The sequence below is a fragment of the Hirsutella rhossiliensis genome (genome assembly GCF_020360975.1).
Source record: "Hirsutella rhossiliensis strain HR02 chromosome Unknown scaffold00002, whole genome shotgun sequence".
In the NCBI taxonomy this organism is placed as follows: Eukaryota; Fungi; Ascomycota; class Sordariomycetes; order Hypocreales; family Ophiocordycipitaceae; genus Hirsutella; species Hirsutella rhossiliensis.
This window is the reverse complement of record NW_025408668.1, coordinates 8218910-8246849: the sequence shown is the minus strand read 5'-3', so window position 1 is coordinate 8246849 and position 27940 is coordinate 8218910. Positions and strand designations below refer to the sequence as shown.

Here is a 27940-nt window from a genome sequence, read left to right as displayed (position 1 = left end):
TCTTGGGTGCTCAACCGAGCTCTGATGAATGAGCCCAACCAAGGCAGCTGCTTTTCCAAGGCGCCTGCCACACAGTAAAGTACGGTACTGACTGTACGTACCATGCATAGCCAAGGGCCTATTGCCGCATCGCCTCGGCTCACCGCCGTCTTGCGTCTGCGTGGCAAAGGCAGAAGTGAGAATGAGCTGCGGCTTTCACTGTACATACCCACAGGTAGGTAACGTGATGTCTTCTGGCCAGAGTTTGGTCTGTTAGGACCGAGTGGGCAGCACAAACTACAGACACAGCTGAGGCATAAATGCATGACGAGTTGCAGTGTTCCCCCATTCGGCTCATCTGGAGCTGGGCATGACGTCCCAGGTCAAGCCGACGACAAGGGGGAAAAAGTCTGCACGGTTAGCTCGTGCCTGTGTCGTCCAAAAGGTCTAGAAGGCGGAGGGAGGATCCTGGTTCCGTCTGAATCCTCACATGTGGAGCTGGAGCCACTGTGCCTAGAACAAGCGGATGAAATGAAGAGTTGACAAAAAGGGCATAGAGGTATTCATTTTTTCAAGGACAAAGGACACAGGGAAAAACAATGGGGAGGCTGGGACATGAGGCAAGAGATTAGTCCGGGGCCAAGGGAGAGAGGGCCCTTTGTTTCTCCCTTTCGAGGCATGTCGGCACCTTGTCTAGGCTCACAGGCCACCCAAGGCGAGGACGGCGTCGGCATCAAGGTACGCGTACGTGTGTACGTGGCATGGGATGGATGGACAGTCATGGGATGACGACGAGAACATGTGTGCCCTCGGATATCGACTGGCAGTCATCAATCAGCCACGGCATCAAAAGACGCCCTCTGATCACCGAGGTCCCCTACATGAAGTGCACCAGGCGCCCAACCTGGTGCAAGGGCCGTCAGGCTGTCCTGCAGCGCTACTCGCACGGATGTATAGTAATACTGTAAGTTAATTACATGCTCATCCATGCTGTACAGAATGTGTTGGTTGGCACGCTGCTTTGGCTCGTCCTCACCCACAGGACCCTGAAAAGACAAGACCCGACGCATGACTGCTTTTTCTCGCCACTTGCCTCGGCTGCGTCCGATCGACCGGCCCCAGGTGTCCAGGTGTCCAATTCTCCGCGCGCGCCTGCGGGTCGGCCTGCCCGGAAGTCAAACGCTGCCGTGACAGTCTGCCTTGTCATTCATCCGTCAACGGCCAACGCTGAAACGATGCCGGATGAAAGCCAAGGAGGGGCCAAGGGCAAAAGGGGCGCGCGTGGGGAGCCGACTGTTTCACGACCGCGACGTAAGGGGAGGGGACTGGAAAAGGGGGAGAAGGATCTCGATGATGAGACGAGGAGACCGAGTCGGCCATCTCAGGTATCAGGCAGCTCTGCCCGCCAAGGCTTCTGACGCGTCCATTCTCTCGCGCAAAGTTCGTCCGATGCTTGGTGAGCCCTCGTCGCGGCTTCTGCAAGCCAGCGAAGACGTCGATTCGGCTGGGACTCAACGACTTGAACTTGCGGCTGGGCCGTGACATGTGGGAGCGAGAGCTGTCTCCCCTCTTCCGCCTAGGTGCCTCACCGAAGACCAGTATCCCCTGTGTGCGTCTACCACTTGGCATCACGCGCAAAAGGATGGCCCCGGAGGCGAATACCCGGCACATGAGATCCTCCATCTCCTCTGGCCCCGGGTCACGCTTCGGCTACAGAACCCGGACTTGGCCTTTTCCTTCGGCATGTCGCTCTGGCAAACCCGACCAGTTTCGAAGGGACCGGACGATGCGCGAGAGCCTCCTGAACTCAAATGGATTCAATGCGCCCCCGACGGCTAGGCGCAGACCCGTGCGCGCAGAAGGGCCGTCCATCCATCTCCGGGAAATGCTCAGGGTCCCTCTATGCCGTTGGAGTCTCGAACGGAACGCTGTATTGGACGCATTTTGGGCCGCTGGAGAGGCAGCAGGTTTCGGCAACGACGAGGAGGAGCCTGCTCCCAATATGGTTGTTGAATGTCGCTATGCAGAGGATCGGTTGCCATAATGTGGGGCGCCCTCTCTCCTCGTCTGCGCCCACTCACATGCCAGTCAAGAGGCACGTGCCAATAAATGGGAGGCTGGGACTGTCCTCCCTCGACGGACGACGAGGATCCAGTGTGAATTGTAATAAGTTGGGTTGGCTTTTTCAACAATCGCAGCCGTGCCTTGATCCAGCTGCACGAATTGTGATGCGTGTACCAGGCATGTGCACCAGGCATGTGCACCAGGCATGTGCGCCAGGCATGACGGGTCCAGCCAGCTGTGGACTTCTGCCCATGTGTGTCATTGGGATCAGGCTTGCCTTGAGTATATTTAGCGGAGACTTGTCGAGCACGGCCTTAATTACTCGGTTTCATGGAAGCCTCCCGTCAAGCGGACGACTGACTTGTCCCAAGTGCGAATTGCTTTTGGCGCCGAAGGAGGCTCTCGCGCATCTGTCACGCGGCAGCTAAGGTAGGTACAGGTAAGTACCGTGCCTGCCAAAGAAAATGAGCTCATTTGTGCATGCGACTGGCGCGAACTCGCAGAGTTGCTCCCCTCCGAGGCCAAGGTACTCACTCCTGGTAGGGCCAGTCGCAGTCGGTACTTTGCCCGCCGTTGCTGAAGCGCCGAGTAAGGCTGAATGAAGCTGGCAGCAGCCGAAGTCCCAGCCGTGCTCGGTTACGCCGGCGAGTAAGTCCATCCCTCCTCGCTCCACGCTCCTCCTCCCTCCTCGCTCCACGCTCCTCCTCCCTCCTCGCTCCACGCTCCTCCTCCCTCCTCGCTCCACGCTCCTCCTCCCTCCTCGCTCCTCGCTCCTCCCTCCCTTCGCATCGCCTCGAGGCATGCAAGCCATCGCACGGCCTGACGCATGAGAGGAACAGCCGAAACGAGGAGCTTGCCGCGGTTTTTGGGTCAGTCGAGTGGAGCCCAGTCCATTCCGCGCCAAGATGGGCGACTGACCCCCAAAAGCCCGTTGCGGCCCCACCCCTTCTTCCTTCTCTCTCTCTTGAGGCTGAATCGGTGCTCTCGACGTGCATCCAGAGACGCTCGGCCATGAAGAGAGAGGAAAGGGGCTACGCAACGACATGACTTGCAAATCACCCACGCACTCAATCGGAGACTGGCTATTAGCTTCCGGAAAGCCGGGTGGGCCTCTCCAGAAAGGGATACAAGAGCAAGCAAAGCCCCGCGGGCCAGATACCTCGGGCGTGCCAGCAGGGCATTTGGCATTGGCCTGACTTGCTGTTTTCTGGACAGCCTGCCGTGTCTAATCAAAAAAAGATGCCTCACTAAAACCTGCTTGGAGCTACAAACCGCTCAAGGTGTGAACTGGTGGCGCCGGGTTTAATTATGGATCACCGGCCTAGACAGCGTCTGTCTGTATGCACGGCGGTGCCTGCAGCGACAGCAGGTGTGTGCTCATCTCCTCGAGCTGCATCTCCTCGTGCTGCATCTCCTCGTGCTGCTTCCGAGTACCCGATACACGGCAGCGGGCGGCAGAGACGGCGGGCCGGCGAGTACGGATACCTCTCCCCCCAGGCCCCTGGCATCATGTACGGTACCTGCTCCGTAGTACCTAGGTAAGTCTGTACAGTACAGGAGGTGCTCACTGTAGATTACCACCTTGGTGTTAGTGCGCCGCCTAGAGGCTAGCGGACAATACCACTCTTCAGGGCGCGTCCACGAGTCCAGTCCCTCGGCCGATGACTCGCCTTTTCATCTCCCGGCCGGTATGTGTGTGCGGGCTCGGTACGGGCTCGGTATGAAGCAGCATTTACCGTCCATCCGACTGACTCTCTCCGTCTGCCTCCTTCGTGTCCTGCCCGTTCTCTCTCTTTATTGGTGACGGCCGTCGTCCTGGACAGGCCGAGAGAGTGACAGAAGGGGAGAGAGAGACTTGGCCGGGGGCATGGACCTCCTCCATCCCGTCTCTTCACCACACCCTCTTCCGATCCAAAGGTCGTCGTCACCACCATCCGAGGACGCCGTCGTAAAAGTAAATTCAGGCCAGGCCGGAACCCTGCCTTGTCGTAAAGACAATGTACATAAGCTACATGTATCTGCACGGAGCACTGTACTACCTTACAGTATTGCCCTCTTGGAGCGAGGCCAATGAGAAAAACCGGCCCGTCGAGACCCAGCGACTCGCAGACAGGGATGGACCCGTCCCATGCCGACCAAGAGACGCAAAACACCAACACGGCAATTCCAGTTGTCTCGAAAGCAGGGCTGGTTTGATGCCCAGTGGGGAAACGCCTTTCGCGACAGAGTCGGTCCCGTCTCTCCTCCCACTTCTCTGAGCGAATGCAACTGGGTGCATCCACGCCCCAAGAACAAAAAGTGAATCAGTTGTCCTCGGGGGGGTGGGAAAAAAAGAAAGGGTCAAAGCCAAGGTCAAGCAGGTGTCTCGAATCCGACTGCCTGCTCCACCCGCAGAAGGCGGAGGTAGGTTGTGCATAACGCGCCCATGTCGCAGCTTGTCGGGCCCCGTTGTCGCCAGGACCACCAACAACCCTTCTCCTCCTCCTCCTACTCCTCCCTCACTGATAATACTGCTGCACCAGGAGCAGCAGCAGCAGCCGCCGACGACGCCGTCTTCTCCGCTTCCGTCCCCGGCTCGGAAGCTCAACTCGCCGCCTGCTCCTCCGCTGCTGCTGCCGCCCGTGACCCTGTCTCCGGCTCATCTGTCGCCTCGCCCTCGTCGTCCGCCACCAACATCGCCACCACCACCGCACCCTCTTCTGACGACTCCGCCCACGCCGCTGCCGCCTCCTCTTCTTCCTCATCTAAGCCCCCGCCCCCCTCCTTCTCGTCGCCGTCCTCTCTGCAACATCTCGCCGTCAATGGCAGCCTCCCCGCCCGTCGCTTGATCACGGTGCCGTCGTTGTCGACTGTCGGCTCCCTGCCGCATCTGGCATCTCCAAGGTCAGTCAAGAAGCACAACAGAACGTGAATCCAAACCGATTGGACCCTGGCGCCCGCTTCATCTGTCCCCTTCCGTCGCCCCTGGCACCTCGAATCACCACCACGCTCTGTGGACAAGCCAAATACCCGCTTCCCTGTCAAGAGTCCTGCGGCCTTGGTTGGGCCTGTCCTCTCCAAGCGCATTTCATATTTACAAATTTGTCAACCACCGCTGGCTCAGGACCTCGTGCACCTCGGAATCCCGGTCTTCTCCCCTTCCCAGGACGCCGCTGCGTAGCCATCCGGGCTTGCTGCTGCCGTGAAACCTCGCTCTGCTACCAAATTGCTGCATCCATGTGGCTGACCCGCCTCGCCTGATAGATCACCGCGACCGCCCATTCCCAGCCCGTTGTCCACGGCCAGTAACGTGGCGACGTCTCCGTCGAGCACGGGCTCACGGCTGTCAAGTCTCCCCCCGATTCAATCCCGGTCCGCCCCCATTGGCTGCCGCTTGGCGGAAGATACCGTGCCTCCCCGCGTGTCTATGAGCGAGACGCCATTTCCCAGTCAAGCCTCCAACCCGTCGTCCCCACGAGAAGAAGCCCCAAGGTCTGTCTCTCATGCTAAGCTCTTGCTTCTTGGACCTATGAATGGCTGCTAGAGTGGCTGAAGGAGGGCGCCACGGGCACGAGACAAGTCGTACAATCTGCCCATGACCCGTGCTGACCACCTCTACCCTACATAGCCTGAACTCGTCCGACATCCCGAATGCCACCCGAGACGTCTCCGACCCCCTGACTTCCAAGCCGCCGCCTCCATCAAAACCTTTCTCCCCAAAGTCGCCTACATCTCGGGCGTCCAACAAACCGGCAATGGCTGCTCCAGCGGCGGCCGCCCTGGGCGAGGTGCCAAAGTCTCTGCCCAGGAACTCGTCCATCGATACCGCCATATCCGCCGTCTCCTCAACATCATCCTCCGTCAAAAGCAACCCCCAAAACGACCAGCACAAGGCTATCGACATTGCCGGTCTCATCAAGGCGGCTGGCAGTCCCGAGGTTGTCATTCAGCATCTTCTCAAAGAAAAGCAATCCCAGCATCAGCAAAACTCGCAGCTTTGGAGGCTGGTGGACAAGCAGAGGGCCATGATCTTGGGCCTGAATAAAGACTTGGAGCAAGCGCTCAAGGAAAAGGAAAAATATAGGAGGAAGCTCAAGGATCTGATGGCCAACCCTGCTGTGCTCAAGGCCGCGGGAGCCCCTCACGGCGAAGGCAACCCGGAAGGACGCCGAGGCGTGACGCTGCCTCCCGTCGATGTTGCGTCATCCAAGGCTCCCCCGTGCCCGGCGCCCGAGTCCCCGAGCATCGAATCCGACAGCCAGAAGAACTCCCCCGTCGAGGTATCGATGGCGCCGTATCCCATCACGCCACCTGCTGATCGACCACAAGAACCCCGGTCTGCTGTCGACGAGCTCCTGGACCCCAACCACGATATGCCGAACCCGCAAGAGCATGCGCTGGACAAGTTCGATCACGAGGCAGAGGACAAGGCCGCCGACGATGAGCGCAAGGCTACGAACGAGAAGCAACTCAGGGAGATACCCTACAACGTGTCACTTCCCCCGTCTCGATCCCTTCCCAGCGATCCGCCAAAGGTGCCTCCTCCGAAGCCCCCGACTTCGGCCCCTCCGACAGTCACATTATTCGACTCCACGCTCCAGCCGGACGAGAGGCTCGCCAAGTTTCCCGCCCCTCCCCGGAAGCCGCCCCCGGCACCCCTGCAGTTGAAGCCGACAGTCCACCGCGAACAACCTGAAGACGAGGACACGGACTCGGACTATGACCATCTGCTGGAAGTGGAAATTATAGATGAGAAGCGTGGCCGACGCAGGACACGCGAGGAGGATGATAACGATCGGGATGTTGTTGCTCTCAAGGTTTCCGAGGAGCGGAGTGTCTCAAAGCAGAGCAGCACATCGGACGTGGCGGCATCCTCTCCCAGGGAAAGGGAAACTTCGCCAAGCGCAGACACATCGCTCTCGGGCCAAACGTCAGAAGCAGACCGACCTACTTCTATGAATCCAAAGATGCACGGATACATCAAGAGAGAGCTTATGGCGCCAATCAGCAGCCCTGGACTTCCGATGAGCCCAAGGCCTCTTGGCAACAAAGCTAAGTCTGCGTCTTTGTCTCCGGCCATGGGGATCCGCGCGGTTTCTGCGCCGCTGTCTCCCCGACCACCACGCCAGGCGATGCTTCTTCCCCCAAATGCTCCACAAGGCTCACCCTTGGCTGTGTCGTCGACTCATTCCTCTCCCGGACAGCTGCTCAACGCAGCCAAGCGAGCGGCGGAGACGAATGCGCAGCCCGAAGCTGCCCAAACTCGGGCTGACTCGCCGGAGCGCACCAAAGTATACAAAGGACTTGTCACCGAGGAGTATCCGGACCTTTTGCTGCCCCCAAATGCGCTGCCCTCGATCAAGATCAAGGTGGCTTCCTCGCGCATGAAGCCATCGAGGGCCAGCTTGCTGGCCCTGACGCAACTGGATGAAGATCCAGTGTTTACGTTAGCCATCATCTCGCGGGCCGATCGCGGTGAGCTGTGGCGCGTGGAGAAGGACATTGTCTCATTTGCGAAGCTGGACCAGCGCCTGAAGCAATGCACCGCATTCACCGCCAAGACGCCCGAACGGTCCCTGTTCAGCGGCCACGCACCGGCAAAGCTGGATGCTCGCCGCGTAGCCCTGGAGCAGTACATGACCGAGCTGCTCGACACGCCGCTTGACGCACCGACTGCGGTGGAGCTTTGCAAGTACCTGTCCTCCAATACGCTCCCTCCCAACGCCGACGAGACCGGTACGGCGATGAGGACCCCTGAGAAGAGTGGCAACACAATCAGCCCGGACGGCCGTCCGATCCGGAGCGGTTACCTGACGAAGAAAGGAAAGAACTTTGGGGGATGGAAGGCGAGGTTCTTCACCGTTGATGGGCCTCAGCTCAAGTACTATGAAACGCCAGGCGGCACCCACTTGGGGACAATCAAGCTGGCACATGCCCAGATCGGGAGACAGTCTCAAAGCAACGAAAACCAGTCGCCTGCAACGGGGGCCAACGGCGAAGAGCTCGACAACCAGTACCGTCACGCATTCCTCGTTCTGGAACCCAAGAAGAAGGACTCCACCAGCCACGTCAAACATGTGCTCTGCGCCGAAAGCGATAAGGAGCGAGATATCTGGGTCGACGTCTTGCTGCAGTGGATCGACTATCGCGATCCCGATGAAGCCGACTCTCAAATCTCCAAGGCGCTCGTGCAGGACCGTCACGCATCCGTTGCCGAGTACCCGGGCGGGCAGAGGATCAGAAAGGGAAACCAGAGCAGATCATCTCATCAGCCCACGGGTTCGGACCCATTGATTGGCGTCAGGTACGACTCGATGCAGGCCAGAGAAGCGCCTCAGGGCGCCCCCAGCGGGCTCAGAGCGCCTGCTGGCCTACCCGACTTCCCCAGCCAGCTCAACATGGGTGGAGAGACGATGAGCTCCCAGGTGAAGATGATATCCGGTCCAAGGGACCCACAGGTCATCTCGGACTCGTCTGCCTGGGGCAACAGAATGGGCGCCCCGATTCCGACGACCGAGGACAAGAAGCAGAGGAAGCGAAGCTTCTTCGGATTCGGACCCAAGACGCGCTCGTCGTCTGACGGCCAGGACTCATTGTTTGGCGGAAGCGAGACGGGCTCCCTTTCCACTCCGCCGCAGGGCTCATACCAGGGGCTCGCGCGCCAGGTTTTCGGAGCACCCCTGGGCGAGGCTGTTCGCTTCTGCTCACCGGTCGACGTCGACGTCCCCCTTCCCTGCGTCGTGTACAGATGTGTCGAGTATCTGGACAAGAAGAACGGCATACACGAGGAGGGCATTTTCCGTCTCAGCGGCTCCAACGTGGTCATCAAGCAACTCCGCGAACGCTTCAACACGGAATGCGACGTCAACCTGCTGACGGACGACCAGTACTACGACATTCACGCGGTGGCGTCCCTCCTGAAGCTCTACCTACGAGAGCTCCCGACGACGATCCTGACGCGGGAGCTGCAACGGGAGTTTTTGATGTCGACGGAGATTCCGGATCGCGCCGAGAAGATTGCGGCGCTGAAGGAGCTGGCGACGATGCTACCGCAGATCAACGCAACGCTGCTCAAGTACTTGATTTCGTTCCTCATCAAGATCATCCACAACGCGGATGTGAATAAGATGAACGTCCGCAACGTGGGCATTGTCTTTTCGCCGACCCTCAACATCCCTGCACCGGTCTTTGCCCTGTTTTTGCAGCACTACCAGGAGATCTTTGGCATCGACCCCGAACGGTACGAGCCCCCGTCTGGGACACCGGAGCCGGACCCGCGAAGAGGACGTTTCGATGCCCGGCCGCGCTCAGAGATGCCTCCGCGGGCCTCGACGTCGTCAGGTAGCGCGTCTCCGCAGCGTCGGATGCAAAGGGACTCGAGGAGAGAAAATCCGAGGTCGACGCCGACGCCGCCCCTGATGCAGATGGCGCGCAGCTCGCCGACGCCGCCCTCGGCCACGTCTCGGCAGCAGCACGATGCCGCGCACCTTGCGCAACAACGCGCCTCCACGGCAGGCACGTCGTCGCGGCCGGCTTACGAGAGCGGGTACGGCCTGCCAGTCGGCCATGAGCTGTACCAGCACGTCCAGACGCAGCGCCCCCTACCTGGATATGAAAGGCCGATATATGGCGCTGTCAAGGACGATCACAGCAGCGGTGGGCAGCCTGCGGACCAGCCCCAACAAAGCGCGATTGGCAAGCGAAGAGAGAGCTCCATCTACATGGGTGCTGCCATGGGCCTTCAGCACCCAGGATCGAAGAGTCGGCTTCGCGAGGAAGCCCGATTCTGACGTTGATATTTTCTTCATGACGACTTCTTTCATGGCATAGGCATTCGATACGGAGAGCGATGATACCATTATACTGTTGCATTTCTACGCTCATACATGTTGAGTCCTTGGCGGGGATGGCCATCTTTGACGGAGCTAATGCGGTTTTCTCAATGGACGGGCGACTGGTGATTTCATCCTTATTCAAGCATATTCCGCTTGGGAGTTGCGTCATGGCTTTTGAACAGCCGCCCAACCGCCGACAGGAGCTTGACTTGGGTAGTATCAAGCAAAGACGAGCCGAGGGACAAGATGGCGCATTTGCGGGAATGAAATTCATAAGGAAATCGGAACACCTGTTGGAGAATGAAGGCTGCCGCGGCTTGGCTCCTGCGGGCAACCTTGGGAAGTGTTTGGAAGCCTGCATTGGGGGCTTTCTCTTTTTTATTTTCATCACCCGTCCTCATTTCTATCTTTGGGTTTCTTTTGCCCTGTCACGGGAAAGCAAGCAAGGAGATTGGGTATTTCAGCGAGGCGTTCCTCCGCACATATGGGCCTGGAAGGGGAAACCCCCCGAGGGCGATGATATGAAGGGCATGCATGTAGTTTCAAGGACGAGCAGCACAAATGGATGTTTTTGCCATGGTATCTTGAGCCTTGCGGTAGTATGAAGAGAGGAATACTTTGGGAGTTGCAGCTGCTGCTGTCGTCGGGACAGGTAGCTGCGATGGAGCCTGTTGCGGAGAGGAAGGTGGCAGGCAGAGTGCTGACTGAATCCAAGCTCCCGTCGGACATGGTCCACGTAGACGTTTCGAGTCCGGATACTATTTACTGTCCCTACTAATATTATGTAGGAAGCCGTAATTAACTTTGTTATTACTGTACTTTGGACGAATCCCTGCTCGCCTAAAACGGCATCGGGCCAGTCGGAGACTCGGCGTCAAAGAGGGCCGTTTTCCGCCCCTCGCCCCCTCACCGTCTGCGCGCCGAGGGCAGACCAAAAAGCCACCATGGAGCTGGATCCACGGCTTCGACCTGGCCAGGCCTCGCCACCGCCCGATGCCGGCAAGAAGCAGTCGAGCACGCCATCGTCCGAGTCCGAGTCGGCGTCGCCGTCTTCTCCCCAGCTCGAGTCCTCGTCTGCCGCTGCGGCGGCACATGCCCAGCAGCAGGATGCGGCCGCCGAGGAGGCCATCAGGAAGCCAAGGGCCTGCGAGGCCTGCCGCAGCCTCAAGGTGCGGTGCGAGCCGGCCGACGACGACGGGCCGTGCAAGCGCTGCCGCAAGGCCGGCCGCAGCTGCGTCACGACGGCACCCACGAGGAAGCGGCAGAGGAAGACGGACAGCCGCGTCTTGGAGCTCGAGAAGAAGATTGACGCCTTGACGGCGAGCCTGCAGGCCCGTGCCGCGCCGGCGGCGGCGGGAGGCAGCAGCGCAAGCCCACGGGTGGCGGCGGCGTCGGCGGCGTCTCAGGCGCACCGGCCATCTGGCGGCGGGACCGTTTGGGGCGCCCATGACGAGGCGACGAGCTGGGGGGCCGCCACCGTCGAGACGGGCCAGGGGCGACGGCAGCAGCAGCAGCAGCATCGCCTCTCCGCTGCCTTGTACGAGCCCGCCGCAGCCACCGCCGCGGCAGGTCAAAAGAGAAAAGCCGCCGAGAGCCCTGACGGCAACGACAACGACAACGGCAGCAATGAGCACGGGCGCTCGCCGTCGCCCGCCCCGGCCCTGGTGCCCAAGCCGAGCGAGCGAGACATTGTCGACCGCGGCCTCGTCAGCGTCGAAAAGGCAGCCGAGCTCTTCTCGCGCTACAAGGAGAGCATGATCCGGCACATGCCGGCCGTCGTCTTCCCGCCGAGCATGTCGAGCATGGAGCTGCGCCGCAGCAAGCCGTACCTGTTCCTGGCCATCATGGCGGCCGCCTCGTCCGAGACGCACCGGCTCCAGCGCGCGCTGCACCGCGAGCTGATGCAGCTCTTTGCCTACAAGATCGTCGTGGCGGGCGAGAAGAACCTCGAGCTCGTGCAGGCGCTCCACGTCGCCGTCGTCTGGTACTGGCCGCCCGAGCACTTTGAGGAGCTCAAGTTCTACCAGCTCGTCCACATGGCGGCCGTCATGGCGCTCGACATTGGCCTGGGCAAGCCGCGCGCCCCCTCGCGCCGCGGCATCCCGCCCTTTAGCTGGAGGGAGGCGGCGCGCCCGCCCGAGCGTCGCCACGATGCGCAGCCCGATCCGACGAGCCTCGAGTGCCGCCGCGCCTGGCTGGCCTGCCACTTCTTCGCCGCCAACACGGCCATGTCGCTGCACCGCCCCAACCTGATCCGCTGGTCGTCGTTTATGACCGAGAGCCTCGACCTCCTGGCCTCGTCGCCCGATGCCGCCCCGACGGACCAGTACCTGTGCCACCTCGTCTGGACGCACCGCAAGGGCGAGGAGATTGGCGTCCAGTTCTCTATGGACGACCCGGGCGCCGCTCCCGTCAACATCACCGACGCCAGGACCCAGTATGCCCTGAGGGCGCTGGAGCGCGACCTCGCCAAGTACCGCGCCTCGGTGGCCAAGGAGCTGCTGCAGCGTGAGTCCTGGCTCTCTGCCCCTTTTCCTGACCCCCTTCTCCTCTGTTGCTGACGAGTCCGCAGCAACGCTCAAGATTGGCTTCCACCTCCTCAGCCTGTACATGCACGAGCTCGTCCTCCACTCCAACATGTCGACGGAGCAGATCCGCCCGCCCTTCAACACCGACGCCATCCGCGACGGTATGGTCGGCCGCGCCGAGCCGCTGTCGGCCGCCCACATCAACGCGCTGTCGGCCTGCCTGGGCGCCATTGCCGGCATCCTTGACACCTTTCTCGCCATGGACGTGTCCGCCATCCGCTGTCTGCCCGTCTTCAACTTTGTCCGCGTCGCCTACGCCGTCGTCGTCCTCATGAAGATGTTCTTCTCCGCCTCGGACCCGCGCTTCGAGCTCGGTAGCATCATTGGCCGCGGCGACCTGCGCGTCGACTTCTACCTCGACGCCCTGCTGCAAAAGTTTCGCGTCACCGCCGCCGACGACAGGTGTCGCCCTGCAGCAAAGTTCCTCGTCGTCCTCGTCATGCTCAAGAGCTGGTTCCTGAGACAGGCCAAGGCTGACGTCGACTCTGGCGGCGGCGGCGGCGGCGGCGGCGCAGTGGAAGGCGGAGACGGCTCTGGCGCGGCCCTGTCCGGGACCAGTCCCGCGCCCCCGGATGCCCCCCCTCCCTCCTCGGCCCAGCACCCGCGGCAGCACTCCCTCAACACCCCCCTGCAGGTCCTCTCCGAAGTCGCCATGGGCCGCGAATCCAGCGGGCCGCCGCGCCCCGTCTTCGGCTCCCTCCCAGACATCCGACCCGGCCATGCCCACCACCTCCACAAGCCCCTCTTCCACGACGCCGCCTCCTCGGCCGGCGGCGCCTCTACCTCGTCCCCCTCCGGCCCGAGCGCAAACTTCACTCCCACCGCCGCCGCCGCCGCCGCCATGGGCCCCGCGTCGTCGTCCTCGTCGTCCATAGGCGCCGGCCCCGGGGCCGCGGGTGCCTTTCCTCACCCCCCCTGGATGGACCAGCAGCAGCAGCAGCAGCAGCAGCAGCCGCCAGCGCCGAACTGGGATCCCCTCACCGGCCTGCCCCCGAGCCTCGGCCTTGACCTCGAGAGCCTCGGCCTGCCGCTCGACTCCTACGACGCCCACGCCGGCGGCGCCAGGATAATCATCAACGAGCCCTGGTTCACCGACGTGTTCCAGGGCCTGCCCGACCCAAACGTCTTTCCCTTCTGACGACATCGTCCTCTCCCCTCCTCCCTCGTCCCGTCTCCGCCCTCTCTCCCGCCCCCGCGTCGTCGTGTGCCCCTGTGCAAAAGTGTCTCAGCCCGTCTTTGTTCCCTACGCCAAAAAAAAGGACAGGAGTGTACAGCCCCTGCTTCGAGGTCAGGCAGGTACAGAGAGCAACGACGTCATGCGAAAAAGTCGAGACCCCTATCGTCTCCTGGTGTTGTGGTGAAATTGGCTGAAAATTAAAGATCCCCCCCTCAGGTTTTGGCGAAGCATTTTTGCTACTGTATTTGATTTGTACCTTTGAGACTTCTCTTCTCTATGCTGGTTACTCACTCATGGACGGTGCAAAGAGCTTGTGCGAAGACATCGGAAATGGTGGCATGTTGGCCTCGCGGACAGCGCGCCTAGTGCGCTGCTCGAGTAAAGCTACGATGCGTCGTACCTTTGCCTATCCTCTTATGTTCGTCGCACACTACTCATGCCGTCATTGGACGCTCCGAGACTGCTTATTGCCTTCATTGCACATGAAGAGCTGCACCATTCCAGATACAGGCCGACCTGTGTTTGAACCCTTTCACATTGTCAACGGCTCAGCTTTATAAGCAACGCTCGTTCCGAGCGACATCAATCTCAACGGGAGGGGTGAGGAGCAAGTCGTCATCGCCCTGGCCGAGTCCTCAACCCAGACTGACGTTGCACGCAACCGGTGACGCCGGCGGCAGATGTCTCGTAGCCTCCTCAAAGCTAGTTCCCTCCGCTCCTTGCACATTTCCACAGCCGCCACGCGCCTGGGCCACCTCCAGACGCGGCATAATCGTACATAGACAACCTAGGTAATACATAAAAATAGGCCATGTGACCAGCTGGACCAGCTGGGATCAGCTGGACCAGCTGGGAGCCAAACGATCCCTGTCGTCGGCTGTCTTCATCGCTTGCCCTGCAAACGGACTTGTGCCACATTCTGTCCGGAGTGACAATAGGAAAAGAAGACTCTGCCAGTGCGTCGAAATCTCCGTGGGCATTCTTGGCGAAATGGATTGTAAAAGACCCAGTAGGACGTCGCCATACGTTGTTTTCGGTGCATTTTCCACTTGTTTCTGAGAGCAATTCATAAATGGCAACATTAATCGAGGCAATGTCATCGAAAACCGTGTAGGGCGTGCAAATGCTTGGCACGTCGCAGCCCGGGGAAGGAAAAAGACCAAGAAGCCATCGCCAGACACCAACGCGAGGCAGCTGAGACGCGTGTGGCCGTGGCCGGGTAACGAATGCTGATGGTTTAGGACCACGGGCGCTTGCAGTACGGCCCATGAGCCGTCAATGGGGTGAGGCCACGTGGCGCAGGAGAGCGCAAACCTGGGTGGTGGAAGCGGCTCAGTCCATGTAGAAATCGCCCTTGAGGATTCGCTCCTGGAAAGCATCGGGCTTGCGGCTCTCCGGCTTGGGCTTGACCGAGGCAGCCTGGGCAGGGGGCTGGGGCATGTCGGAGACCGACTTGGCGCGGTCGTGGTGGGTGGGGCCCCTCGGAGGGGACGAGGCGAGTGGGAAGGAGGGGCGAGCTCCGGTAACGGAGCTCTCGGCACGGGACCTAAGCTGCTCGGACCAATTGAAGCCCTGCTGGTCTGCACGAGGAGGGACATTGTTAGAAGATGCTCTTTGGTGCTTGGTGTTGCTTGCCTGTGGAAGAGAGGCCGGGGGCATGGCAGTGCTGGCTCGGCGGCCGGCCCCAGAGAGGGCGGTGGTGACAGCAGAGGCCTGCGGCTGCGAGGGCCTGGGTCTCGGTCCGAGGGAGGACAGGGGAGAGTTCGGGTTATTACCATTGCCAGGACTGCCGCCCGGACGGTACCCCCTCATGGCAGGAGCACCCAAGCTCATGCGGCGGACAAAGGGCGTGGTGGGAGCGGTTCTAGCGCTACCGACGGGGAGGTCCTCATCCTCGACAGCGCTCTCATCGATGGAGTCTGAGCTGGTTGAGAGGCTGCCTCGTCGGATGCCGAAGGCGGCCGGGTTGGTGGGCGAGGTGCCCGAGAGGCCGATTGTGGTGACGGACAGACGACGTCTCTGGGCGTCGGTAGCGGAGCCAGGAGGGAAGGGAGGGCCGTTGGGGTTGGCAGGGGGGCCACGCTGGAAGAGGTTGGAGAAGGCGGCTTGGGTGATGGAGCTGCGACGGTTGCCGGGGCCGAGGCCGCCACCAGGGCCGGACGGAGAGGTGTTGTCGGAAGACATTGTCGACGATGTTTGTTTGAATGACGAGAGATGGAGGTTGAGGGAGCAGAAAAGGCGTTGGCCTTTTATGAGGACGGTCTAGTCAGGCACCCAAAGGCAGGCGTCGGAGGGTCGGAGGGTCGTTTGGTGGTAGGTAGGCTGATGGTATCAGGGTGGCATGAGAGTGGTTCGATTTCGAGGGGGCAGGCGTCGAGGCGAGGCGCGGCACGTGGGATATATAGCCGTAGCACGGCAGAGAGAGCAGCTAGCCGACCAGGGGGGTTCTGGCACACGGCGGTGAGGAACAAGACAGGCTGGCAGGTAGGTACTCCGTACTTTGTTGCAAGAAGGAGCGCGAGAGTCGAATGACGACGGGCCGCTAGCAGGGGCGTATGTATGGTGGCAGTGGCGGCGGTCGGTCGATGGTTTGCTGCAGGTTCGTGTGGATGAAGGGGAAGAGAGATGGAAGTGCCGGGCTGCGGCTGGCCAAAGGACGGATCCAGATGAGGGGAAAGGGGGTGTGTAGGAAGGAGAGAGGGAGCAGGATGAGTGGGAGGCGCGAGGGAGGAGAAAAAGAAAGGGAGCGAGAAGAGAGGGGTAGCCGACAAGACTGACTGACTGACTGATGGACGACGGAGAGAGAAGGGGGGGGGGGAGCGAAGGCGCGTGTACTGCCTGCACTGTACCGAAGTGTATGTATGTACAGACCAAGCAAAGATGAAGAAGAAAGAGTGGCGGTGGTGGAGGTGGTGGAGGTGGTGGAGGTAGTGGTGGTGGTGATGGATGAACTGAGCGTTGCGTTGGAGGAAGGAGGCTTTGCGAGCAAGCAAGCAAAGCACGCTGGAGCCACAGCTGGAGCCACAGCTGGAGCCAGCAGCGAAAGCCGGAGCCGGCTGCTGGCGTCTGCTCCCCGGTACTTCTTAACTTACCTAGGTAAGGTTAGGTACCTACCTACCTACCTACCCAGGTAGGTATGTACCTCGAGCACTAGCAGCCAGGGATACAACGTACATGGGCCCAGATAGGGACCTAGTGTCCGACTCGGAGACCCTGCGCCACCAGCTCGACCCTCGACGCTGTCAGAGCATCGGCAACCAGTAGGAAGGTCGTCGACACGAGACATATGCGCGGGTACCTGCCGGAAACAAAAAAAAAAAAAGAACTCCCCCTGCACAGCCGTCGGCAAAGGAGACCCAAAAGCTTGGGGGGAGGCAAACTCAAGCTGCGGCATGGACTCGTTTTCCAAAACAGAAGGGGGAAAAGGGGGTCGTGTGGGAAGCTAAGCACGGGCCGACCGACCATGGCTCAAGTTGTCTTTTCTTTTTTCATCTTTGCGAGTGGTAGGTATTAGCTGTTGATGGATGATGCCCTGGCATGGAGTTTCGCTATCCTTCCGCGCACGCTACGTCACCATTTTTACAAGTTCCCGAGACAGTCCGGCAAAGGGTCCCATCAATTCCATCCATGGACGTGTGTACAAGCAATGCACGGCCTGACGACCAGCATTCAACATAGCTAGCCGAGGTTTCAAGTCGTGTATGTACACCAGTTACGGAGTACATGGCAGCAGCATGGCTCTGATGGCGCAATGACGTTGTGAGGTAGGTAAGGTTGGTAAGGTATTAGGTAGGTAGGTAGGTGGGTAGGTAGGTAGCTGTATACAGTAAGTACCTAGCTAGGTACCTACCTACCTACCTACCTACTATTATCCACGGCACTCACTTTATCCTACCTAGGTACCTTAGGTACCTTACCTCATGGTCTGCACTCGCGAAGCTTATACACGTCGTCACATACCTCTGGTACATCTCTGCATAGGACAACTCATTACCTACTGCCGGGACGGTTACTCCCGGCGGGCAAAAGGATGCATCTCTCTCGAGGCAATCCGCCGCCGCCGCCGATCCAACTATAGCGGCCAAGCGTTTCAATCCAAGTCACATGCTGAGGGCCGGCTCCTGCACCGCGTCATGCCAGTCCCCCACTGTACCGGTACTGTACCGGTACTGTACATTACGTACATTGATCAATCTGCGGGGTAAATGCGGTAAATGCCCTCCAGGTTACTTTCCACCGGCGGAAACGGCCATCTCCATTGCCCGCCCATCCATCCATCGTCATCGCCTGCCAACGACGACGCCTGAACAAGGTCCAACCAGAGTCGCTAATGCCTCCCCCCGCATCTGCTTCCAGCCAAGCGTCATTTGTCCACCGAACCCTTGCGAGAGCGTGCGTGTGTGTGTGTGTGTGTGTGTGTGTGTGTGTGTGTGTTTGTTCACTTACACACTTTGACACGCTTTGACACCAACCGACACACGACGATGCGTTGGCCCTACCAACCTTTACAGTACAGTACTGCACATGCAGCAGTGCCGACCGTCGTCGTCGTCTCGGCGCCTTTTGCCAGGTCCGTCATCCAATCACCCTTCATCTCCCATGCACGACATTGCTACCCTCGGGGCCATGCTGATCCCAGGGGGCGAATCGGGTGCCAGGCAGCATCCCTCGAGCGCCGTGGTAGCCGGTGTGCCCACGCCCCAAGCTGCACCTATACTATACACTGCCGAGCAGATACCCCCATTCCGCAAGATTCGCGAGCCAAGGGTCCTGCTGTCGTATGTGTGCAGCCCATCCTAGCCGTGCAATGGCGGCTCCACCTCCTCATGCGCAAATGAAGCCTCTCCGCAAATGAAGCCTCTTCAGCTTCAGCGTTTTGCCCGTATCCCCTCCCCGCGCCTCTGTCCGCATAGCCCGCACACCCCGCAGTCGCCAGAATTAGCGTACGAGCTGCTCGTACACGCCGTGTTGCCGCATCGCCATGTCCCACCCGTCTTGGTCGTATCCAGCACGTTGGCGCACACTCCGCACGTGGCAGCCGGCCCGACGTTGACAAACGAGCACGCAGGGCATGTCGTCGTGTCTCCGCGACCCTCGACTGTCGGGCTCGGCCTTTGGCTCGTCTTGGCTCGAGTCCGAGCATCCGGTGGGGCTGCGGGAGCGGCATCCAACACTTCTACCGAGTCCTCGGTAGCCTCGCTCTTGACCCCTGTCCGTGGTCTTGGCTTCGACTCGACCAGCCTGTTCCGTCGACCTTGTCTGCCACGAGCGTCGTTGCTGTCCTCGACCACCCCCTTGGACCGCCGCACTGCTCCTGGCGACTCCCTCTTTATCCTGCCTTTTCGAAAGACGTCCCTCAGCTCGTCGAGCTCGCCTCGGGCATCGACATCGTTGGTGTCCTCGTCCTCACACACCCTGACCATTCCCCTGCCCTTGCTGTCCACCAGGGGGCGTCCGTCGACATCAACGGCGTCTTTGGAGTCGACATCTTGGGCGTTTTCGTCCCCATCCTCGCTGTCGCTCCCAGTGTCGTCGTCGTCTTTGATAATGCTGGCTGTCTCTTCTTTGGGCTTCTCAAAGCGTGCCAGCGCCGCGGCTGCGCGTAGTTGCCGGCCTCGGTCACTGTTGGCGACTCTCGGCTTGGCCTTGGTCCTCTTGCCTTGCTCCAGCTTGACCTTCGTCTCTTCGTCTGCGCCCAGAGCCACTCCGCTTTCGCCGAATCTTTTGCGTATCCTCCTTTCTTTCCTCTCCTGATACGTCAATACCGGCTTCCTCTTCCTCTTCCTCCCCCTCGTCCTAAACGTGCCGCCGCATAGGTGCTCGGGCAGCACCTCGTCTGCCTTGATCGTATCCCTCTCCCACTCGCCTGTCCTCAGGTTCGCTCCCCGGCCCCAGATGCCTTCGCCCGCGTAGCCCTCGGTCCAGAGCTTGTGCATCTCCGCCGCATAGCCGTTGCGGACGGCCCAGAAGGCGCGCGAGTGGTTCATCTGCTTGCAATGCGCTAGCTCGTGCATCATGACCATCTGGACGTACTCAAAAGGTAGCCAGTGCCCGGTATGGGGGGATTTGAGGACGAGCTGGATCACCTCGCCGGCGTTGAAGTTGCGGCCAACGAATTCGTGGTTGGGTTCGTACTCCTCGAGCGACATGACGTAGAGCTGGTGCTTGCGCATGACGGGGACTGGGGGAGAACAGTGAGCGGCCGGCCGCGCTGCTTGCAACGAGGACTTACCACATTGTGCTGCGATCCGTTCCAAAAACCCTTGCGCAACATTTTCGCTCGGTCCCGCCAGTGGCTTGATGAAGACAATATTCGGGTTTGGCTGTGATTTCCTTGCATTGAGGCGCTGGATGCCCCAGGGCATGACGACTGCAATCCAAGTCACTTTCCTCCTATTGGCGCACTGTCGTACACGGTTCGTACAGGGGATGAAAGATCCCAAGAATCCTGCAAGACTGTTGGTCTCTATCACATCGGGTGATGCAAAGCGGGCGTTGGAAGACGTAGAAGCGTAGCGCGGGGAGACGTGGATTGGCGTGCCAGGGACGAACACGAGATCATGTGACTTGGGCCAAGCCACTCTATTCCAGCCAAAGCCAACATGACCAAATGCAGGCTTCAGTTCTCTTATCAAACCCCACGCATTTGCAACATGATATTCTCATGCCATAAGTCTACGAGCACCAAGCAACCAATGCTGATGTATATGCCGTGACTCCTTCGAATCTCGTCGTTACCGCCTTGCAGCTTCACCCCTCTCAAGGTGCTCGTCTAATTACCCTCGGCTTCCAGGGCTTCCCGAAACTCGTGCCTCGCCTCGACATTCGCAATGGCGCTCTGCACGGCGCTCGTCAGGTCCACATGAAACAGGGGCATATCCAGGCCGTGGACGGCTGCACCCGTTCGCCTCTGCTTCAGCATCTTGGTCGCCTTCTCCCCAGCAGCCGTCGCAGAACCTGCAAAATCCGTCCACTCGCCCTCTTTGCCCATTTGCTCGTCGTCAGTCCACTGCGGCGGGCCGCTGAGCTGTCGCGCGTTGGCGTTTTCCTCTGCCACAGCCGCCGCAGAGTCCCGTCCCCCAATCTCCGCTACGCTGAAAATCGACTTCCACCGGTGCTGAGTCCCGTCCCCTACCCCGGTGGGCACGCCGAAGCCTCCCGCAACGAGGGCCCGTTTCGTCCACCGGTTGTTTATGCAAGCTATGTGCCAATCCACAACGTCTGGCGACGCGTACTGGTCGAGCTGATTCCGTACATCGATTAGACGCTGCACTGACGTAATGTCGACGTTGTTGACGGAGCTAAAGTCCAGGATAATGGCCTTGAGCGTCGGCCGGTCGTTGACGTCAGAGTCTGCCCGAGATTTTGACGTCTTGCGAGGCCCAGGGTTGTTCCAGGGCCTGTCCCCTGCCCGTTCAAACCTCTCTGGGCTTGTGCGGCAAGTGCGCGCGATGATGAAATCTGTCAAGTAGTCGAGCGAGAAGTTTGCGTTGGGATAGTTGAACCCCTCAAAGAATCGATATATAAATATGCCGGGATATGGATTATCAACTTCAACCTCGGGGTTGGAACCGTCTTCATGGTCAAGTGGCAAGAAGACGTTTCGCGCCGCGTTATTCACCGGCTCCTCAAACGTTCCGTATTCGCCGACGGGCTTCTTTGGGTCGTCGCCGATGACATGGTCTCCTAGAACAGAGTGCACCCGAACTTTTCCAAGGAATCGTCCGCGCGCCTTTAGAATCCGATAAATGAGAATGGCGGCCGATATGCCGACTGTCGCGTACAGGCCGTCTTCAATATCGACGAAAATACTGACCAAAACACCGACAAAGAAGACAAAGACTTCTAGCGGAGAGACTCTCCAGAACTGGTAGACTGTGTTTGGCGGGGTTATCAGATCACCGACGGCGTGAATGATGACGGCCGAGAGTGTGGCGTTCGGGATATAGAAGAAGACGGCGGTGAGGAGGTACGTGGCCAGAAGAACGACAAGACCGGACACTAGACCCCCGGCCGGTGTTCGCACGCCCGCCTTGGAGTTTACGGCCGTCCGGCTAAAGGACCCGGTCGACGGATAGGCGCCGAGAAACGGGCCCAACATGTTGGTGACGCCGATGGCTACCATTTCCTGGGAAGGGTCAATGCTATAGTCATTTACTCTGCCAAACGACTTGGAAATGGCAATGTGCTCGACCAGCATCACAATAACAGTTGCCGGAAGGTGGGAGCCAAAGTGGGAAACAACATTGCTCTGCAACTGGGGAACGCCGGCGTGGCGAAAGCCTGGACACGGGACGGTTAAACTCGGCAGCTCGAGGGAAGAAGGCGCTTACCCTTTGGCACGGTTCCCAGAAGACGGAATGCCGGGTTGTCTCTTCTGTGCATGTTGACCAGCCAGCTGACCAAGGTATAGAGCACTATGACGACGACGGTGCGCATGGTGTTGACAAAGAAAATAGCGCGCCTCTGCCTGGGATACCTCTCCGCTGCCTTGGCTAGACCGTACCGCACGAGATAGAGGGCAAAGAGGGCGGTGAGGCCCATGACAGCATCGAGCCTGGCGTGGGGCAGGTGCTTGAGCGTGTTGATGACGACCTTGTAGGGCGGATCCCGGTTGGAGAAGCCGGTGACACCGAGGAGGGCCGGGAGTTGACTGACGGCGATTGTGATGGCGGAGCCCGTCATGAAGGCAGACAAGGAGGTGATGGAGATGAGATCGACGATCCAGCCGCAGCGGAGAAGACCGATGGCGAGCACAACACAACCGGCAATAACGGATAGGGCCGAGGCAATGACATGAGGCGGGATATCCTTGGCGTCGGGACGCGAGGTGACGTCGTCAACGACGGAGCCGACAACGGTAGACAAGACGGCAACGGGCCCTATGGAGATGTCCTTGGAAGTGCCGAATATCCAATAGAGGATGACACCCATGAAGGACGAGTACAGGCCAAACTGAGGCTCGAGCTTGGCCAGGGATGCGTAGGCCATGCCCTGAGGGACGACGACGGCACCAATGGTCATTCCCGCGACGACATCGCCGGCAAGCCACTGGAGGTTGTAGTGGCGAATCCAGGGGAGAAAAGGAAAAAGGGACTTGGCATATCGGGCGGCGGCGCCGGGCGAAGGGATCTGGGCGTTGAGCCACTCGGAGGTGGTCGGAGGACCTTCGACAAAGCTGTCGCGGCTGCCTGCCGAGAGGACGGACTCGCCTCTAGTAACAAGGTCTCCGGCGTCTTGGCGTGGGTCTTGGAGCTTGATTCCGAGGAGCTTGGCCAGCGCATGGCCGACCATTGTCGTGAGAGGCGGCATGGATGGAGGTGAGAAGGAGAGGGAGATGCGGATATCTCATCCTGCTAATCCATGGCCTTGCGAGGAAGAGGGTGACATGAGACGACAGGCGCAAGGGGAAGAGGAAGATCGGGTTGCGAGGTTGCCACACATGTCAAGGACACGTCGAGGTGTAAAGACGGCGTTGGAGCTCGACGGTCGGCGATGGAAGCCTCGGGCGGGTCCCGTGCAGTGAAGCAACAGCGCTAAGCGCCCAAAAGCCGCTGGGAAACGGGCGCGGAGGGTGGCCGGCCATGATTATAAATCGTTGGCAGTCTTCAGCAGTCTTCAGCAGCTCAGCCCCGTTGGCCTCGAGCTCCAGATTTGGATCTTGGCGCATTCTGGGAGCCGCGATGCCCATGGTAAAGGCTGGATGGGGGGAATGGTGGTCAATCATGTCTTGTCTCGCCTGCGGGGGCAGGTGACGGCGTCAGAAGATGAGCCGCATGGCGGCGGCGTCGGCGTCGGCATTTTCCATTGCCGATGTGCCGCCACTATCTAATTACGGTACAACCCTTCTGAACACTGTACCCCGTACTAACTAACTTGCAGGACAGGCACAATTTGGGTGGCATTACAGAGTACCATTACATCCAACCAGATACTGTGTGTCGCACTGTGCTTGAAAACACGCTCACTAGCACGCGAAACCGACGCGCCGCTATTTAGGCAGTTTGCCCGCGTGCGAAGTAGCTACAGGCTACAGCACAAACGGCGCCGTGTTATAACGCCTTGCTTGGATACGATCCAAGCAGCACTCTGGCATTCGTAGCTTTAGGTGGTTGATAATAAATTCAGTGGTAACCACGATGCCACTGAGTATAAGCTCCGTGCCGACCTTTTTTTTTTGGTTTTTCATGAATCTTTTGGCAACCAACTACAACGGATAAGACACTATGTTAATACCTACCTACCTACCTAGTAACTTTGCCGCTACCACTTCTGCCCCCAACGCCACCACTTTATCCAGCCTCCCCTTCATCAACTCTCGTCGCCAACTGCTTCGTCCTCCCAAACCTGCCGGCAATGCCAGCACCCCGAGGCCTCCTCCCCCTACCGCGCCCCCTCGCCCCCGCGCGCAACCATGCCTAGCCCATCCAGACCATCGCCCTCGCCCTCGTCGTCGCCGCTGCACCCTCCCCTCCACCCAGCCGGCACCGAGCTCCAGGCCCCTCCGTCGCCGCGCACCCATCGCGCCCTGCGAAGACTTCAGTCCGCCCATAGCCTCGGCGCCTCGCGCGTTGCCACCAACCCGCCCTCTCTCATCTCGCAGCAGCGCCGCGACCTCCACCGCCACGTCTCCCCGACCAGGGACCCGGCCAACCACTCGCCCCACCGCAGCCGCGCATACAGCGATGCTTCCTCCCCCCTCGGCCATCATGACATCAACCCCGTCGCCGTCGCCAAGAGAGCAAACGTCAAGAAGCCCGTCTTCTCCCACGGCCACCTTTCCCTCCAGCAAATCATTCGCGAAGGGCCCAACGACGACGATTTCCCCGGTGCCCTCGAGAGCGCAAGATGGAAGGTGGTTGACGAAGGCATCAAGAGTGCCGAAGATGGAATGGTGAGCCTTCCTCTTCCTGTGTCTGGGTAGAGAGAGACGGTTGACGCTGATTCTCGTCCTTCTAGTCGACGCTGCGGATATACGTCTGGCTGGTGCTCCTCGACGCTCCCATCATGTCCACCGATGACTACCTCTCCCTTATCCACCGCGGTGCCTCGCCCGCCTACTCCAAAATCCGCAACGATACCTTTCGCACTCTCACCACCGACCCCTTGTTCCGCCGCCGCGTCAGCGAGGCCAGCCTGATCCGCCTCCTAAACGCCATCGCCTGGCAGCTGCACGACGCCAAGGAGGATCAGCGCCAGAGCCGCCCCAGCAGTCGGCAGTCGTCGCATCCCCGCGACAGCCTCGTCGGCAGCGTCTCGGGCCATTCCCAAGCAAGTATGCGTCCTTTGAATCATACGCCGCCCCGCCGACGCGCCGGCTTTCATCCCCTCGCACAGCTGACCAGACGTCCCCCCCCCGCAGAATCCAGTGCCGGCCCGGAGCCAGGCACCTACGTCCAGGGCATGAACGTCCTTGCCGCGCCGTTCCTCTACGCTGCGCGCAGCGAAGCAGAGGCCTTTGTCGCCTTCCACTCCCTCCTCACTCGCGAATGCCCAGCCTACATTCGAGGAGCCATGGACGGCGTCCACCGTGGCCTCGCCCTCGTCGACAAGGTCCTGGCCATTGTCGACCCCAAGCTCAGCATGTACCTGACAGCCAAGGGCCTCTCGGCCGAAATCTACGCCTTCCCCTCCGTCCTGACCCTCTGTGCCTGCACGCCGCCCCTACCCGAGGTCCTGCGGCTGTGGGACTTTTTGTTTGCCTACGGGCCGCACTTGAACATTGTCTGCATCGTCGCCCAGCTAACCATCATGAGGTCCCAGATCCTCCAGTCTCCTAGGTAAGTCCCTAACTTTTGCTCGCGTATAGTGTCTCTGGCAGCATGTACTGACCATGCCCCAGTCCCAACAAAGTGCTTCGCTCGTTTCCGCAGCTGCACGCTGATCTCATCAAGAACGTCACCATCGGCATCATCAAGAAGATACCCGATGATGTGTACGCCGAGATTGTCTCACACGCGCTATAGTCACCGCAATGGCGAGCTTCGCTGTTGCTGTACACCCGAGCGAGAGGCGGCATGGGCAGCCGCTGCGCCTCGACTCGGCACGAACTGCTATGAATTTTACGATGACGAATGTGTTTCTGTGCGCCAGTCCGCCTCCGCCGTGCCAGGCCCAGGGGACGACGGATAAGGGTCACGTCTCCCTGTCCGTCGCGTCAAGAGGACGCGCCGCTTCTTGACGACCCAAAGACGAAGAGAACTCTGTATACTAGAGGATTTAACGAGGAACGACGCACCGAGCAATGTGATGATACTGGAAACATGGACGGCGTGCCATTTGTGCACGACTGATCCGCTCCTTGATTCATAATACTCACTGGTAGTTAATTGAACCCTGCATGGCTGTCTGGCAAGCTCCCATATATACAAGAAAGTTGTAAAAAAGGCCAAGAAAAACGCCGGTGTATCGATGCCGAAGGAAAGGAGGCTTCTTCATGCAGCACCCACATTGTATCCTCTCCGTGGAACCGTCTCCAACAGTGTCTACCGTTCATGTGCCCCAGCTGGCATGACGGCACAAAATGCCCTTGTCCTCACTTATGTGGCTCCTCAATGCCTGCAGCTTCCGTCATTGCTGATCTTCTTTCTAAACCCAACCTAGCTTCGAAGACAACAACAGCCAAAGACCCCAAGCTGTTGAGCCGCGAAGACAGCGCGGTCACTCGGCTCTCCATGCACGTGCCCTCTTGAATCTTGATAAAGAAACAGAAAAGTAAAGGAGCAAAAAGACAAAGGAGACTGTAGACGAGGGACGGAATGTTGCTCGCCGTGAAATGAAGACTGCATCAAGCAGTGCGGTTGTTCGATCCTTAGGAGGCAGGGCAGCCGCCCTCGAAGCGGCGAAAAGCGTTGGAAAAGAATTGCTGCATAGCCGTGTAGTGAAACAGAATGCCGCCTAGCACGGCCGCATGCCAAAGGTTGTGACTTCCCCCAATGTAGTCGAATACGCCGGGGAACCATCTCTCGGGGATCTTGCTTCCGTAGACGATTGCTCCTCCGAAGTAGACTAAAAGGGACTTTGAGATGGGCGAGTAGAAGTTGATGACGAAGTCGGACCCGTGCGTCAAGTAGAGCTGCAGGATGGGCATGGACCCGGTCAGGACAAGGCCGACGTAAAATGCGACCCTGACCCAGGCCATGTCGGCGCCATTGAAGGTCGGGTGCCAGGGCAGGGCGACGCCGCCAACGCCCAGGAGCGCGGTGAGTGTCATATAGGTCCATCGGCTCACAGGATCGCAATAGAAGGCCGTGTATTCGGTTGTCAGGATGGAAGCTGCAATCAGTAAGGAAATACCTGTGTAGTCGACGCAGGCAAAGATGGAAATGACATTCACGTCTGCGACGGCATTCATGGTGTGCCATACGATGGAGCAGACCAAAGTCAGGCAGGCGGTGACAAAGAAGACTGCCGCCACCAGGACATCGCTGGTGGAGCTCAGGCCAAAGTTGGCGCTGCTGGGGTAGAAGTAAAAGGCGACGGCGAGAACCAGGACAAGGCCAATCGCATGAGACCAGATGTTGAAGGACTCGTTGGAAATGTCAAACATGGACCGCACGCATTCGAGCTTGGTCTCAGTGAAGCGGTAGCCCTTGAGGATGTGGGGGTTGTTGCGCCACGGCATGGGCAGGTCATCGTAGAGGAGGAGGCGACGCTCTCTCGCCAGGTCGACGGCGTGCTGGATGTGCTCCTCAAGCGACAAGGCGGCTCGCTTGGCACGCTCGATGCCTTCATCCACAACCCCCCTGGCTCGCTCGATGCCCTCGTTTGCGACTCGCCGGCCCTCATCCATGAAAGCCTCGGCTGCGGTGGCAGCGTTGGCAAGGCCTTGTTCTCGCAGCTTGTAGGCTCGGACCTCAAACTCGGACAGCATCTCCTCGAGAAGATCAATGCCCACGCGGGCCTTTTCGTGGAGCGATTCGGTGGCTGCCAGTGTCTCCTGGTAGCGCGCCTCGAGGGTTTCGACCATGACATGCAACCTCCGTCGGCCGGCGCCAATGACCTCTTCGGACGCCTGGGAGCAGCGGGTGCGGACGGCTTGAAGGGTCGAGAAAGCTCGTGAAAAGCTGTAGTCCTTTCCCAGATCGCCATAGCTTTCGATGAAGTCGAGCCGCCTCTCCAGCTCGGAGAGAAATAAATCGACCTTGAGTAGGAGTCCTTCTTCGCCTTCCATGATGGTTTCAACGATAGACTTCCTCCGCGGTAGGAAAAAGGAATGTCGACGCCGCGGAACCGCATCTGCTCCGCGACTGAGGTTTGATCCCGAGGCCATGGCCAGGTCATCATCGTCGCGCGGTTGGCAGCCGCAAGCGGACGTG

General features: G+C 59.7%; 6 protein-coding genes across 6 annotated transcripts; 3 read left to right on the top strand and 3 right to left on the bottom strand.

Moving 5' to 3' along the window:
* Positions 1-5449: 5449 nt before the first annotated feature.
* On the top strand, positions 5450-9812 carry HRG_02718 (rhoGAP domain-containing protein; the record flags this gene model as incomplete). Its single annotated transcript, XM_044861189.1, has 2 exons — positions 5450-5514; positions 5651-9812. The coding sequence occupies 2 exons, from the start codon at positions 5450-5452 to the stop codon at positions 9810-9812; spliced, it is 4227 nt and encodes a 1408-aa protein (XP_044724822.1).
* A 989-nt stretch (positions 9813-10801) lies between these two features.
* On the top strand, positions 10802-13583 carry HRG_02717 (C6 transcription factor (War1); the record flags this gene model as incomplete). Its single annotated transcript, XM_044861188.1, has 3 exons — positions 10802-11031; positions 11089-12365; positions 12430-13583. 3 exons carry the CDS (start codon positions 10802-10804, stop codon positions 13581-13583), a joined length of 2661 nt encoding a protein of 886 aa, XP_044724821.1.
* A 1371-nt stretch (positions 13584-14954) lies between these two features.
* HRG_02716 (uncharacterized protein) lies at positions 14955-15806 on the bottom strand (the record flags this gene model as incomplete). Its single annotated transcript, XM_044861187.1, has 2 exons — positions 14955-15202; positions 15398-15806. The coding sequence occupies 2 exons, from the start codon at positions 15804-15806 to the stop codon at positions 14955-14957; spliced, it is 657 nt and encodes a 218-aa protein (XP_044724820.1).
* Positions 15807-18490: 2684 nt separating this feature from the next.
* HRG_02715 (sulfate permease family domain-containing protein) lies at positions 18491-22916 on the bottom strand (the record flags this gene model as incomplete). The annotated part of the gene is made up of 6 exons (XM_044861186.1): positions 18491-19803; positions 19855-19992; positions 20403-20516; positions 20580-21395; positions 21447-21905; positions 21956-22916. The coding sequence occupies 6 exons, from the start codon at positions 22914-22916 to the stop codon at positions 18491-18493; spliced, it is 3801 nt and encodes a 1266-aa protein (XP_044724819.1).
* Positions 22917-24036: 1120 nt separating this feature from the next.
* HRG_02714 (rab-GTPase-TBC domain-containing protein) lies at positions 24037-25588 on the top strand (the record flags this gene model as incomplete). Its single annotated transcript, XM_044861185.1, has 4 exons — positions 24037-24516; positions 24582-24897; positions 24985-25402; positions 25465-25588. 4 exons carry the CDS (start codon positions 24037-24039, stop codon positions 25586-25588), a joined length of 1338 nt encoding a protein of 445 aa, XP_044724818.1.
* An 845-nt stretch (positions 25589-26433) lies between these two features.
* On the bottom strand, positions 26434-27591 carry HRG_02713 (hemolysin-III related domain-containing protein; the record flags this gene model as incomplete). The annotated part of the gene is made up of 1 exon (XM_044861184.1): positions 26434-27591. One exon carries the CDS (start codon positions 27589-27591, stop codon positions 26434-26436), a length of 1158 nt encoding a protein of 385 aa, XP_044724817.1.
* Positions 27592-27940: the final 349 nt, after the last annotated feature.